At 39.6% G+C, this 11,795-nt stretch overlaps 1 protein-coding gene across 1 annotated transcript; it reads left to right on the top strand.

Moving 5' to 3' along the window:
• The first annotated feature begins 557 nt into the window (after nucleotides 1-557).
• Nucleotides 558-11,580, top strand: LOC139923053 (receptor-type tyrosine-protein kinase FLT3). Its single transcript, XM_071913745.2, has 24 exons — nucleotides 558-662; nucleotides 1,600-1,682; nucleotides 2,919-3,070; nucleotides 3,186-3,310; nucleotides 3,486-3,615; nucleotides 4,050-4,192; nucleotides 4,651-4,817; nucleotides 5,028-5,166; nucleotides 5,396-5,573; nucleotides 5,829-5,929; nucleotides 6,093-6,207; nucleotides 6,324-6,514; nucleotides 6,618-6,730; nucleotides 6,816-6,948; nucleotides 7,117-7,221; nucleotides 7,319-7,429; nucleotides 7,829-7,982; nucleotides 8,589-8,701; nucleotides 8,879-9,000; nucleotides 9,586-9,708; nucleotides 9,844-9,955; nucleotides 10,084-10,183; nucleotides 10,488-10,593; nucleotides 10,807-11,580. Exons 1-24 carry the CDS (start codon nucleotides 635-637, stop codon nucleotides 11,035-11,037), a joined length of 3,075 nt encoding a protein of 1,024 aa, XP_071769846.2. The 5' UTR covers nucleotides 558-634; the 3' UTR covers nucleotides 11,038-11,580.
• Nucleotides 11,581-11,795: the final 215 nt, after the last annotated feature.

The raw sequence follows: 11,795 nt of genomic DNA, 5'->3' as shown, positions 1-11,795 counted from the left end.
CTCGCTGGATTACCCGAGATGTGATCAGGACACCACACAGACCAAGATATGGACAAAAAAGAATTAAGAAGCTCTTCATACTATACTTCAACTATAGTCATGTAGCGCAAAATATGGAAAAGCAAATATCACAAAATTTTGAAAACATGCATGTAGAAAAAACACATTTTTAGCAAGTTTCTGCCCATTTCCATTAATCTACATCACAAACATACTTGAAAGCCCGATTCACCCTAACGAAAAATTACTATGGCATTTCTATAGGCATAATATTCTTAAAAGGAAATGTGTGTGTTTAAAACGACTTCATTGTAGTTTATGGTAGGTCGTTTTATCTCCCATGGTATAACTATAATATTCTTATTCCGGTATGGTATTATACATAAATTATGTTGTTATGGCACCCTTGTAAAATGTGTTAAATGATTACCATAGTTCTTTTTCCGACGGGTCAGGGTTTTTTTTTTTTTCTTCTAAATATTGTGAGCCAGTCGAAGCTTATAGGCTGCTGACAGCGTCATCACCTCCAGTGAAACTTCCCCTGTTTAAAAGGCACTCAGACATCGCTCCCAATCAAAATTTCGGGGTTTCTAACCAGTTGATGAGTATGTAACAAAGCGACAGTTGTGTATAAATGCGAGGAAAGTGGGAAATGATTGTGGGTGAGTCAGGCCATTTGAAGTCTCTCTTGTGTGGGCTGAAAAGTAGCTGGTATTGCGGAATCAGTGTAATTGCAATGTAGATGATGTTTCACTGGGATAGTCATTAAATAATTGTCACATTTTCTGACTTTTAAGGCCTGTGCATTTTAAAGATATTTACAATTGAATTTTTAATGTAGGCAATATAACTTTGCTGTTTCATGTTATTAGAAATGATGGTGATATTTGATTTTGCATGTTAAGTTCTTCATGATTGTGTTGGGCTGTTGATTTTCTACTAGAATATTCTGCTTTATCCAGTACATTATACTCTATGAGTCCAGTGTATACTCTTACACCTTGACATGATGCTACATGGCACTATCTTAGAACAAAATGGTTCATGATTCCTAGTAAATTGAAAACATTCAGTCCGTTCTGCTCTTTAGACAGCATGAGGAAACTCATAGAAAGCCTTCAAGAATGCTGTGAAGCGTCGGTCAAGTGGCCAACTTGCATTCAGAGGCTGCTTCATCCTATCATGCAAACTGTGTTGTCTTGTGAAGAACTATAAAAAACCAGAACCATAGTTGATACATAGGCTAAGCATATCAGCTTACTGTCCCATTAATTACTAAATGATTGGCCTAACAAATTGATTGCAAATATAGAAGCATGTTGTCATATAGAGAGCAATGTTAAATATGGAAGCATAAAATTAATACCAATTCCTTGGGCCGCTATAGCCAATAACTTAAAGCAGTTGAAAGAAATAGGCTTAGCTATCTTAACTATTCACTTACCTAAATTACTTCCTCAAGTTTATAGCTTTTACATGACATGTGTCTCACTTTAAAATAGCCAATGATCTTTGTGTTATTGCTTAGGGCTGTTCATAAAACACACATGCACACAGGTTGAATTCTGGAAATCAGCCTGTAATTGTTTGTCTTTCAAGCTGTTCTCATGCTGTGTGCTGTCAGCGCACACAGCTTTGATGGAGCGGCAGCACAGAATCTGGCCTGTGTACCCGGTCAGGAGGTAAGAGCCAGCATCCTTATTTTGTTTTAGGTGACTAATCACCAGTAAACTCAGAGTATATATGTACTAGGCTTAGTCTTGAGTTTATTTCTGAATCAACATTCAGAGTCACAATCAGATTTACTTTGTACTTTGGCAAGGTACAAGGGATATCCAAGGAATCTGACTTGAAATGTGCAAGAATTGACATTCATGACACAACCTCAGCTATATTCTAAGAGAGATAGTGCTGGACATACATTAGATGCTATTTGATGGATGCTTTTATCCAAAGTGCATTATAGGTCCAGTGCATACATTTTTAGCATGGATGTGAGCGTCTTGTTCTAACAGAAAAAAAGAAAAACAAAAGTGCAGAACATAAGAGGTTGTGGAACATCACTAGATGGGAAATAACTCAAAAGTGAATGAACCTATTCCTGTTTCATTTCTGTTTATCAGAATGAAAGCCTCTCAGGTATTACAACAATTGAGTTTGACCACAAGCCATTTATACTGGGGACAGGTTAGAAATAAATCATGCTGTGTGATTCGGTTACATTTGTTGACTCTGGGAGCCACAAAAGATGAAAAGAGCACATACCTTTAAAAGCCTATTTTAGACCTATATTGCGTGTTATTAAACACTATGTCAAAGAAGACTCACACATAAATGGATGTTCTTAAATTATTATTTTTGTTAATAGTTTGGTCGCAGAAGCACCACATGATCATGCTCTTATAGACTTAATTCTATCAAGCTTACCACAAAAAGAGTTTGTCAGTCAACAGGATAAATTTTACCCTATTTGTATGATTCATCTGCATAGATAAGAGGGAATTTAAGACTAAGCAGTTTAATTGCCATCTACTACTATTCTTCACTATTACCATATTCTTATATTATTCTTCCCAAAGTTCAACTAAAGATAGTGTATTGTGAATATCAAATTATATACAAGTTAGCCAACCATTTGAACGCAGAACCTTAAAAGTGTACTTGGACCAGTGAAAGCTGCGTTTCCCCCTTTTTTGAAGTAGACTCATTTCATTACAGTGTGATGAAACCGAAAAGAGTCCCAACTGTCATCTCAATGTAACATGTTCTTTATGTAAAATCCTAAATATGCCATATCTTTTTTTTTTTGTCCGTTCTTGCAAAATAGAGGGGTTATTATCATGACATGCCAAAGTTGAATGGGATGGTGCTAACCACACTGAATGCTGGGTAATTAACAGGTGAGTCTTATCTTTCAGGTGTCATGTCTTCTGCCAGCTGATTATCTTAAAGCCTCTGGTCCTGTCAGTATAGAGGTGTGTGTTGGTAAGAAACTCAACATATCCCTAGAGCGTTTCTCTGGAGACTCCGTCTGCAACTGGAGCCGAGGAACGGACCTAATACTGACAACGTAAGTGAATGTGTGTGTGTGTGTGTGTGTGTGTGTGTAGGTCTATTCCCTTCTTTTGTGTTGACTATGCTTAGATTGAAGCAACAAACAGAGCTTTTCCCTGAAACGTCACCAGGAATGGGAGTTATTCCATGGTCCTACCACCTCTTTCTGAGGCAGACTCTGGGGAATACACGCTGAGCTGTAAAACAAGCAACGGGACCCGATCCTCACTGACTGTGTCTCTCCACGTTGTGCTGAGTGAGTAACAGCATAGCGCTCTCTCGCCTCACCTTTTGGTCCTGTCAGAGCATGACTAAGCAGAAAAACAACGCTAGACTTTTGGATGCTGAGAAAAGTTTTGCTTATATAAACATAGCCTTCATGTAATAGATGGTAATGAAGCTATCATTTTACCTTGTGTTTTTTTGTCTAGAACGCCCCACAATACCACAGCTGAAATTGGTCTCTAAAAACATCCCATACTCCTCCCCGGAGTTTAAGTGTGTCTCAGAGGGCTGCCCAAAGCCCACAATAAAATGGTTTGACCACATGGACAGGTCTGGGTAAGATGTCACGCGTTGCATGTGGATGCATACGTCAAAGAATCGCTGTTGTTGGGTGAAAATCTCCAAAATGTCACCTTTTGAGGAACTAAGAAAAACAGCCTTGTTTTCAGCTTGACCACCATGTATTTTTCAGTTTAACCAATGGGTTTTGAGAGGCTTTCATCAAACCAAGGGTGGTAGAATTTGCTCAACCCATAGAGGAGCTTGGAATCCTTCAATTTAAGTTAAAACATGAAAATAACCAAAACTGGAGTTACAAAGATTTCACCCGACAATGATTTGTTAATAATTCAGTCTATATGTATATGTAGTCTATAATGTGTTTATATTAATTTCACTAAAAACACAGCAAATCACATCACTTTCCCATGTCATCAGATAGAAATAATCCTGATTATCTAAATAATGATGTTTCTCCTCCCCTTAAACAGAAGCGGTACTGATGGGAGAAATCCTTCTACATACAGTGAGAGGACAGCGAGCACAATAGATGGCAGTTCATATGTCAATAAAGCAGTGATGTGCTGTGCCACTAACACTGAAGGAGAAGAATGCTCCCAGCTATATGACTATGGTAATTCAAATAATCAACAAAGTAACCAAATATGTCCTACAAAATATCAGTTCATAATCCCATATAATAAATGACTGTGAAGTCCAAAAATGAAATATAAACAATGTCAGAAGAAGAGAGGTTTATCCACTTGCAGAGAAATTTAGTCATTTTCATTTTCTTTCATATGCACACCGTAAGAAACAAACACAAACACACACACAAATAAAACACAGCAGCCTTCCAGCATCTAGCTGGTCTCTCTGACCTGGCAAAACTGCCTTGCTTTTTAAATTACATATAAGGAATTATTGTCAATCAAGTGAAATGTATTTGTCTAGCCCCTAATCACAGCTACAGTCTCAAAGGGCTTAATATGTGCACAATTTAACCCCGTAAATGAAAACACCCTAGACGCTGACCATGTAATCATTGTCCATTGTATGACTTATTGTGGCCCTGCTGTGTGTGTGTTTCAGACTTGGACAGTGACTGGAGGATGAATGACGAGGTTTCTGAGGTGACTCTGAGCCCTGGTCAGCCCCTGCTGCTTCGCTGCAGAAACAAGCATCCATTGCCAGTGTGGGAGAGAGACAGTAAAACAGTTAACCCTGCAGTAGAATGCCCAACTAACACCAAGGAGGAGGTAATTCCTACTGTAGAGTGTGTGACCACTGACGGTATCTTCAGTTTCCGTGATGTTCTTTGAATTTTCGTGTGAATAGAGTTTCATTTTTTTTTCTTTTCATAAAACTAGCCTACCATATTTCATTCATACTTAGCCAAGCTCATCATGAAGAATCACTGTATTGATCTTCCCCATTCAAATCAATACAACATTATCTTTTCCTCCCAGATTTGCATGAAGACTGATTTGCATGCCGGTCATAAAATGGCCTACCTGTTCATCGAATCAGTTAATGTGAACCACAGTGGCATATATACATGCAGGAATAACAAAAACAAAACTAAGTCTGTCCACATTCATGTCCTGGGTTAGTAGAACTCATCTCTTGTCAATTTACTTTTTTACTGTCTGTAAATTTTGTGTATGATTATTTCAAATATTATATAATCATAATTCTGAATGATTCTCATCTTGTTCTTTCTAATATTTAGGCTCAGAATGCATTTGGTATATAATAGCTTTAGACTGAGATGCTCAAGATGACATTCATTAATCACAACGCTCAGCTGACTGATTTAATTCTTGTGTCTCCTCAGCTGAGGGTTTCCTCTTTGTCCAGCTAGATGAGAGCAAAACCATATTGGCCCAGAGGGCATCCAGCTTCTGCTTGCAAGCCAATGTCTCCTTTCACCCTGTGCTCCAGCGCTGTGTCTGGGAAGACCCTGATCAAAACAAAACTGAGTGCCGCAGGCCAACACGGATATCGAATCACAGGTAGTTCTGTAAAGCTGCTTTTTGCCGGGGATCGATTCTATCTAAGAACTCAATCCTAAGTATTTCCCATAGTTCACTGACCATCAGCAGGTACAAATGCACAAAACACTAAAATTATAGATGTTCTAAGCAAACGGAGACAGCCACAAATTAATCATCTCAATCATATGATGATATGACTTGTATAATCAAAGGGGCATGACTTTTGGAAGGTTTCATATGAAATTGTTGGCCATGACATGGTCTTCTCCTCAGGACTCTGGAGCTATGTAATCAGCAAAAATCAGGAGAATATAAGTTGCACCTGCAGGCGGGAGGACAAAGAGAAACAAAGAATATATCACTGTGTGTGGCAGGTAAGATGGATACACCGGGTGCGTGTGTATGTGTGTTTGTGTTTATGTTTGTGTGTGTGTTTTCTATAACTTATATAACCTCTGCACAATTTATCACAATTTAAACGTGCCTATTCACTGTTTTATATGACACAAAGTCCCACTGACCACACCTTTGTTTCAGAGCCTCCAAACTTCAAATGCTATTTTAACCAGGCTGTCAAGACTTTCACCTGTGAGACTACAAGTCCCAGACCAGCAAATTTCACTTGGATGTCCAGCTCTCTGTCCAATGGCAGGTATGTTTACTGTCAGAGGGTATTGCTGCCCTGATGTGCACACACAAACAGAGAAAAAACGAAAACTAAGCTTTGAGTTTCTTCAAGTCCCTGCTATATTGTATGTCTCTTTGCAGCGCTGCTGTCTGGAAAGAGATCCCAGGCTTCTCCCAACAAGACTCTGATCTGTTCTGTAACAAGACGCTCAACAGCTCACTCAGCACAAATCTAGTGGATGGAGACCACTTTAAGTTTTGCCTTACTAATTCAGTTGGCTCCTGGTGCAGCCATCAGCTGTACAACAGCCCTTCAGTCCAGGCCTCCACAGGTAGGGAGATCAGTTTTACATTACAAAATGATTAAATGAAATTTCCGTGTTCATTTTTTTTACTGTGATTAGAAACTGGTGGTCATACATAGCTGTTGTTTAGGTGTTGCAGACCCTGACAAAGGTAACTCTATGGTGCTGAAAGTAGGCAGCTTGTTCCTGCTTCTGGCTTTGGCAGTAGTCACTGTGGTGCTCATGTACACTGTCAAAAAAAAGGTATGCATTACACATCTATACACACACACATGCATGTGCACACACACAGAAACGTTGCATCAAACCTGTTTTTTTTTCTTAATAGAAACCCCAGTATCAGACCCAGCTACAGATGATCCAGATGGTTGGACCCAATGATAATGACTACATCTACATCAACTTCAAGGACTTCCAGTACGACCAGAAATGGGAGTTTCCCAGGGAGAACCTGGAACTGGGTATGAATGAGACAAACCTCCTGTCTGTAAGGTCCATATCTTTGCTGTGCAGTAAAGAGCTTACAGGCTGGTAAACTCCCTCCTGACTTGCCATGGTACAACAGACGATTTAGCATTTTAAAGTGGAGCTCATTAGAATGATACTCACATTAATGTGCATCCCCCCAGGTAAAGAACTTGGCTCCGGGGCCTTTGGCATGGTGGTCCAAGCTACAGCCTATGGCATCAACAGGCCTGGAGTCTCACAGCAGGTGGCTGTCAAGATGCTTAAAGGTCAGTGTTTAGGACGCCCTCTATTCCATGACTGAACTGCAAAATTCTACTGAGGTAATTTCGATATGGCTAGCTGATCTGGTGTTTGACCCTGCAGAGAAACACCAGACGGTGGAGAAGGAGGCTCTGATGTCAGAGCTAAAGATGCTGACTCACATCGGTCACCATGCCAACATCGTTAACCTGCTCGGGGCGTGCACAGGCTCAGGTATATTTACCACACCCAATTACTGACACACACAACAAATACAACAAATCAGTAATGGTAATTTCAATCAGAACTAACAAAGAAATTAAAATGACTGAACTTATTTTGAACAAACAAGTCTTAATTATGTGATTTATGTGTGTCTTATGGTCTTGGACCAAATAGAATTTGTACACACTTATTGCATCTGATTTTATCCTAATTAAGTGGTGGGAGTTTGCCACTTAAGATGATACAAAAATTGGTGACAAAATTTCAGATGATCGCAAAAGAGTATTTGAAAATCAATTTAGTATACCTTTGGAGTGTGAACTTATCTGATTCTATCAACCCCCACACATCCTGCACTCTAAGGAGGTCAAAATAAATGCAAAAAAATATTTGTCTATTGTCTTTTAGGACCCATATACCTGATCTTCCAGTACTGTTGTTATGGAGACCTGTTGAACTATCTAAAGAACAACAGGGAGCGCTACCACAAGTCTCTGACCGATGCCTTCAACAAGGACCGTTTTAGCAGCCTGTACCACAACCTGCCCAAGAGAAGCTCTAGGTGGGAACAGGGGGGAAAGGGAGAATAACACTGGGGAGAGTACTAGAATGTCCTACTCACTGTTACTTTGCTGATATTTTACTTAAGTAGAAGTAAAAGTACTGGTGCAAAAATCTATTTAAGTAAAAGTAAAAAGTAGCTTTTTTAAAATGTACTCAGAGTATAAGTTACTGAGTTACTTTTTAGAAAAGAGAACATTGTTAGATGATCCTTCCCATGCAATTCTAAACGTACAGAGTTCAAACTTGATTCTTTTAATTTGACAAATTTGGAGATTACAAAATAAAGTGCACAAACAAAGTAAAGCCAGTTTACTCTTTTACTCTTCTTTGCTGACTGATTGTTCACTGTAAATTGCTCCACATCTGGCCAATTTAGGATTGTCCAGTTTCTGTTGTTTATGGAGAGACACAAAATTTGTACTCTGTAATGGATGGACGTAATGTAGTGAGGTACAATACTTCAGTAAAAACATACTTAAGTAAAAGTAAAATTATTGACTTTAAAAAAAAAAAAAAAAAAGCTACTCAATTACAGTAATGTGAGTAAATGTACTTAGTTAATTCCACCCTTGCATTACAGTGATATATGCTTGTGTTTTCTCAGCGAGTTCCAGATACTGGTGGATAACTATGTGCCCATGTACCCCTCCACCATGAGGGGGCAGGAGAACATAGCCCTCCTTAACCTCAACTCCGGCCCCATGGACAGCAGTGAAGGTCAGCATACCATCAGCCTCTCCCTCAGTTGAACCCTAAACCCAGGAGAACATACATGTTGTCAAGCAGATGTTATTTACCAACATGCAGAGCCTATTAATGGCATCTAGCTGAGCAGTGTGTGTAGTGGATCCCTCTGAGCTGTGTAGATCCCAACTGATCCCGATTTATCTCCAGACCCAGTGATCTTTGAGGAGTCGGAGGAACAGCAGGAGGAGTTGGAAGCACTGACTTACGATGACCTGCTGAGCTTTGCCTACCAGGTGGCCAAGGGCATGGAGTTCCTCTCCTCCAAGAATGTAAGGACACAGGGCCACACTGTGGCAAGGCTCACACATTACATCTTTTAAGCCCACACCCCCACACAGAGATCCTTTTTATTTTCCATGCAACATACCATATACACCACTGCATTTTTCTAAAAAGGATAAGAACGATTCTCCCATATCCTATCCCTCTGAGATTGTACGTTGCACATTCTCTCCTGCATATTTGTTCCTCAAAAATAGAGCCAGAAATTATTTTACCAATATACATTTATGTTTTTGAGGAGTTTGACTTGTAGATGGGAAATAAGCTTTCTTAACCCATCATAACTCCAACTGCTGGTCTGTTTTCATCCAATGTTCACAAACATTAAAACGTAAACAAAACTACAACCTCTAATTTTGTGTAAAACTCCTGTTTAGCTGACATGTACCGTCTGCTTTTTCCATCAAAACGTTCACACAGTACATTTCAATCCAGTAAATCACTATGTAAACAAAGCCAACAGTGGGGCGAGATAATAGATATGCCATAACACAATTATGGGCTTGGTGTTTGAGGATGATGAGTGATGTGATTGAAGTAGTATTGTGTTATTTGGTCCTGTCTGTCTCCAGTGTATCCATCGCGACCTGGCAGCCCGGAACATGTTGGTGACAAAGAGCAGACTGGTGAAAATTGCGGACTTTGGACTGGCCCGGGACATTGACAACGACTCCAACTACGTCGTGAGAGGAAACGTATGTCGCATCATATGACAAGATGACCTTTCCATCTTGTTTCCCATTATTCTTAAAGTGCTTTCACTTAAGATCTGGGTATTGTCTGTCGCTTCTCAGACAGTATGTGTGTGATATGGCTGCGCTGTCTTTCAGGTGCGTTTGCCGGTGAAGTGGATGGCGCCAGAGAGCATCTTCCAGGGGATGTACACCATGAAGAGTGACGTCTGGGCTTACGGCATTCTGCTGTGGGAAATCTTCTCACTCGGTAGCCTTCTCAAACAAGCATTCTCCGGGCAGAACACATTTCAAAGACAGTGCAAACAATTCCTGCACGATGATAAACATGAACACTATCTCTGACCGTCTCTGTCTCTTTCCTTTTTTCTCTCTCAGGCATCACTCCATACCCCGGCATGAAGGTGGATAACAAATTCTACTCCATGATTGAGAGAGGGTTTAAGATGGAGTGTCCATACTATGCCGGCGAGTCTGTGTAGGTGTCTTCAGTCCATATTCAACCCATCTGTTTCTCTAGTAAATGGGCACAATATATGAATGATTTAGTGATATTGGCCTAGTTCTAGTCAACATTGCACACTGTTATCACATCTTAGATATTTTAATTGCATGCACAATAAGTGCAGTGAGTGAAAGTGAAAATAATCTATATGGTTGCAAGCATATGATAAGCACCAGGGCAGACCGAGCCACCTGAATCCTGCCAAAAAGTATAATATCTATTTTGATGCAAGAACACCATATAAATCTGTGAATACTTCATCTCCCCTCTCCTCCAGGTATGGGATGATATGTAAGTGCTGGGAACTGGAGCCTTGCAACCGCCCTCCGTTCTCCAAGTTGGTGGCCTTTATGGACAACCAGCTGGCAGACATGGTGGAGAAGGTAGGCACCTGCTGACTGGGGACAAATACATGTATAATATTTTTTGGTAGACTTTACCCAAATAATGCTATAGAAATAGTTTATTTGAAGCGTAGTGTTCTCCTTCATCTATACCATTGGACAGAGAATGCAGACATCTCTCTCAGACAGGATATTAGGAGCATAATTATCAAATCTCATGCCATTACCTAACCAAGCTCCTGTCTCTTTCAGCTCTACCACAATATACCAGACCGGAACTCCAGTGACTCAGACTACCAGAATGGACCCGCCATCTTGGACATTTCAGCTTTGACAAAAGAGAAGGAGAATCAGACGCAGTCGTACAACCAGTATTGTCGGACCCATGCCACTGAAGAAATGACAACAGCAGCAACATCCGACTCTGACACCAAGACAGCTGATGACAAATATCTGAAACCATGTGATACAGAGTCAGAGTGAGCATCTTTGATGGAATTGAGCTCCAGTTATTTCCGCTCACTGAATGCATGCTGAGGTAGACCCAGTGGTCTTTTCTGGAGGCAATTTACAAAAAAAAACCCACCTTAGCTTTATTTTAAGGCAGCTTATATAAGATCCTCTTCATGATAATAATCTCCAACTGTATGTAGCAGAAGAGTTGGAATGTAGTTGCTTCATATTCTACACACAATTAAAATATTGTCAGCATTTTCAGGGTACCAGGTGGGATTGAATAATATATGTAGCATTTATTTTACATATATTTTTATATGTTTTTTTAAGTTTTTTATCAGTATGTGTAGGACTGGGATTTCAGCCTATAATATTTGAACAATGAAAATATGGTGTTGATGTAAGTACAGTATTATTGTATTCTCTGAGTTTTCATCAGTGCAGCTAACTGCCTCCATCAGGTTTCATAAAACAGTGTCAGATATTCTCAGGACCATATGTGCACTTGTAGGCACAGAATTATAGCTTTGTGTTCTACATTATTTGGCAATAAATCAACTGTTGGTTTTAGATTTCATGATAATATAAGCTACTGTTATGACTGCAACCGTTTGCCTTTTAATAATTTTGGGCAGTGAAATGTGATTACAGTGTTCTTGTTGTGTTTCTTATATCACATAAGCAGCTAATTGTTACTAACAGATTCAGCCCAGACTTATTTCTTTTTATACCTTTTTACATATTTTTTAAACCAATTGATTCTGATGCTTCCTTGAAAGATTTTA

Source organism: Centroberyx gerrardi, chromosome 22 (assembly GCF_048128805.1).
Source record: "Centroberyx gerrardi isolate f3 chromosome 22, fCenGer3.hap1.cur.20231027, whole genome shotgun sequence".
NCBI lineage: Eukaryota > Metazoa > Chordata > Actinopteri > Beryciformes > Berycidae > Centroberyx > Centroberyx gerrardi.
Note: the sequence above shows the minus strand (reverse complement) of the source record. Positions and strands in the feature narration are given on the sequence as shown.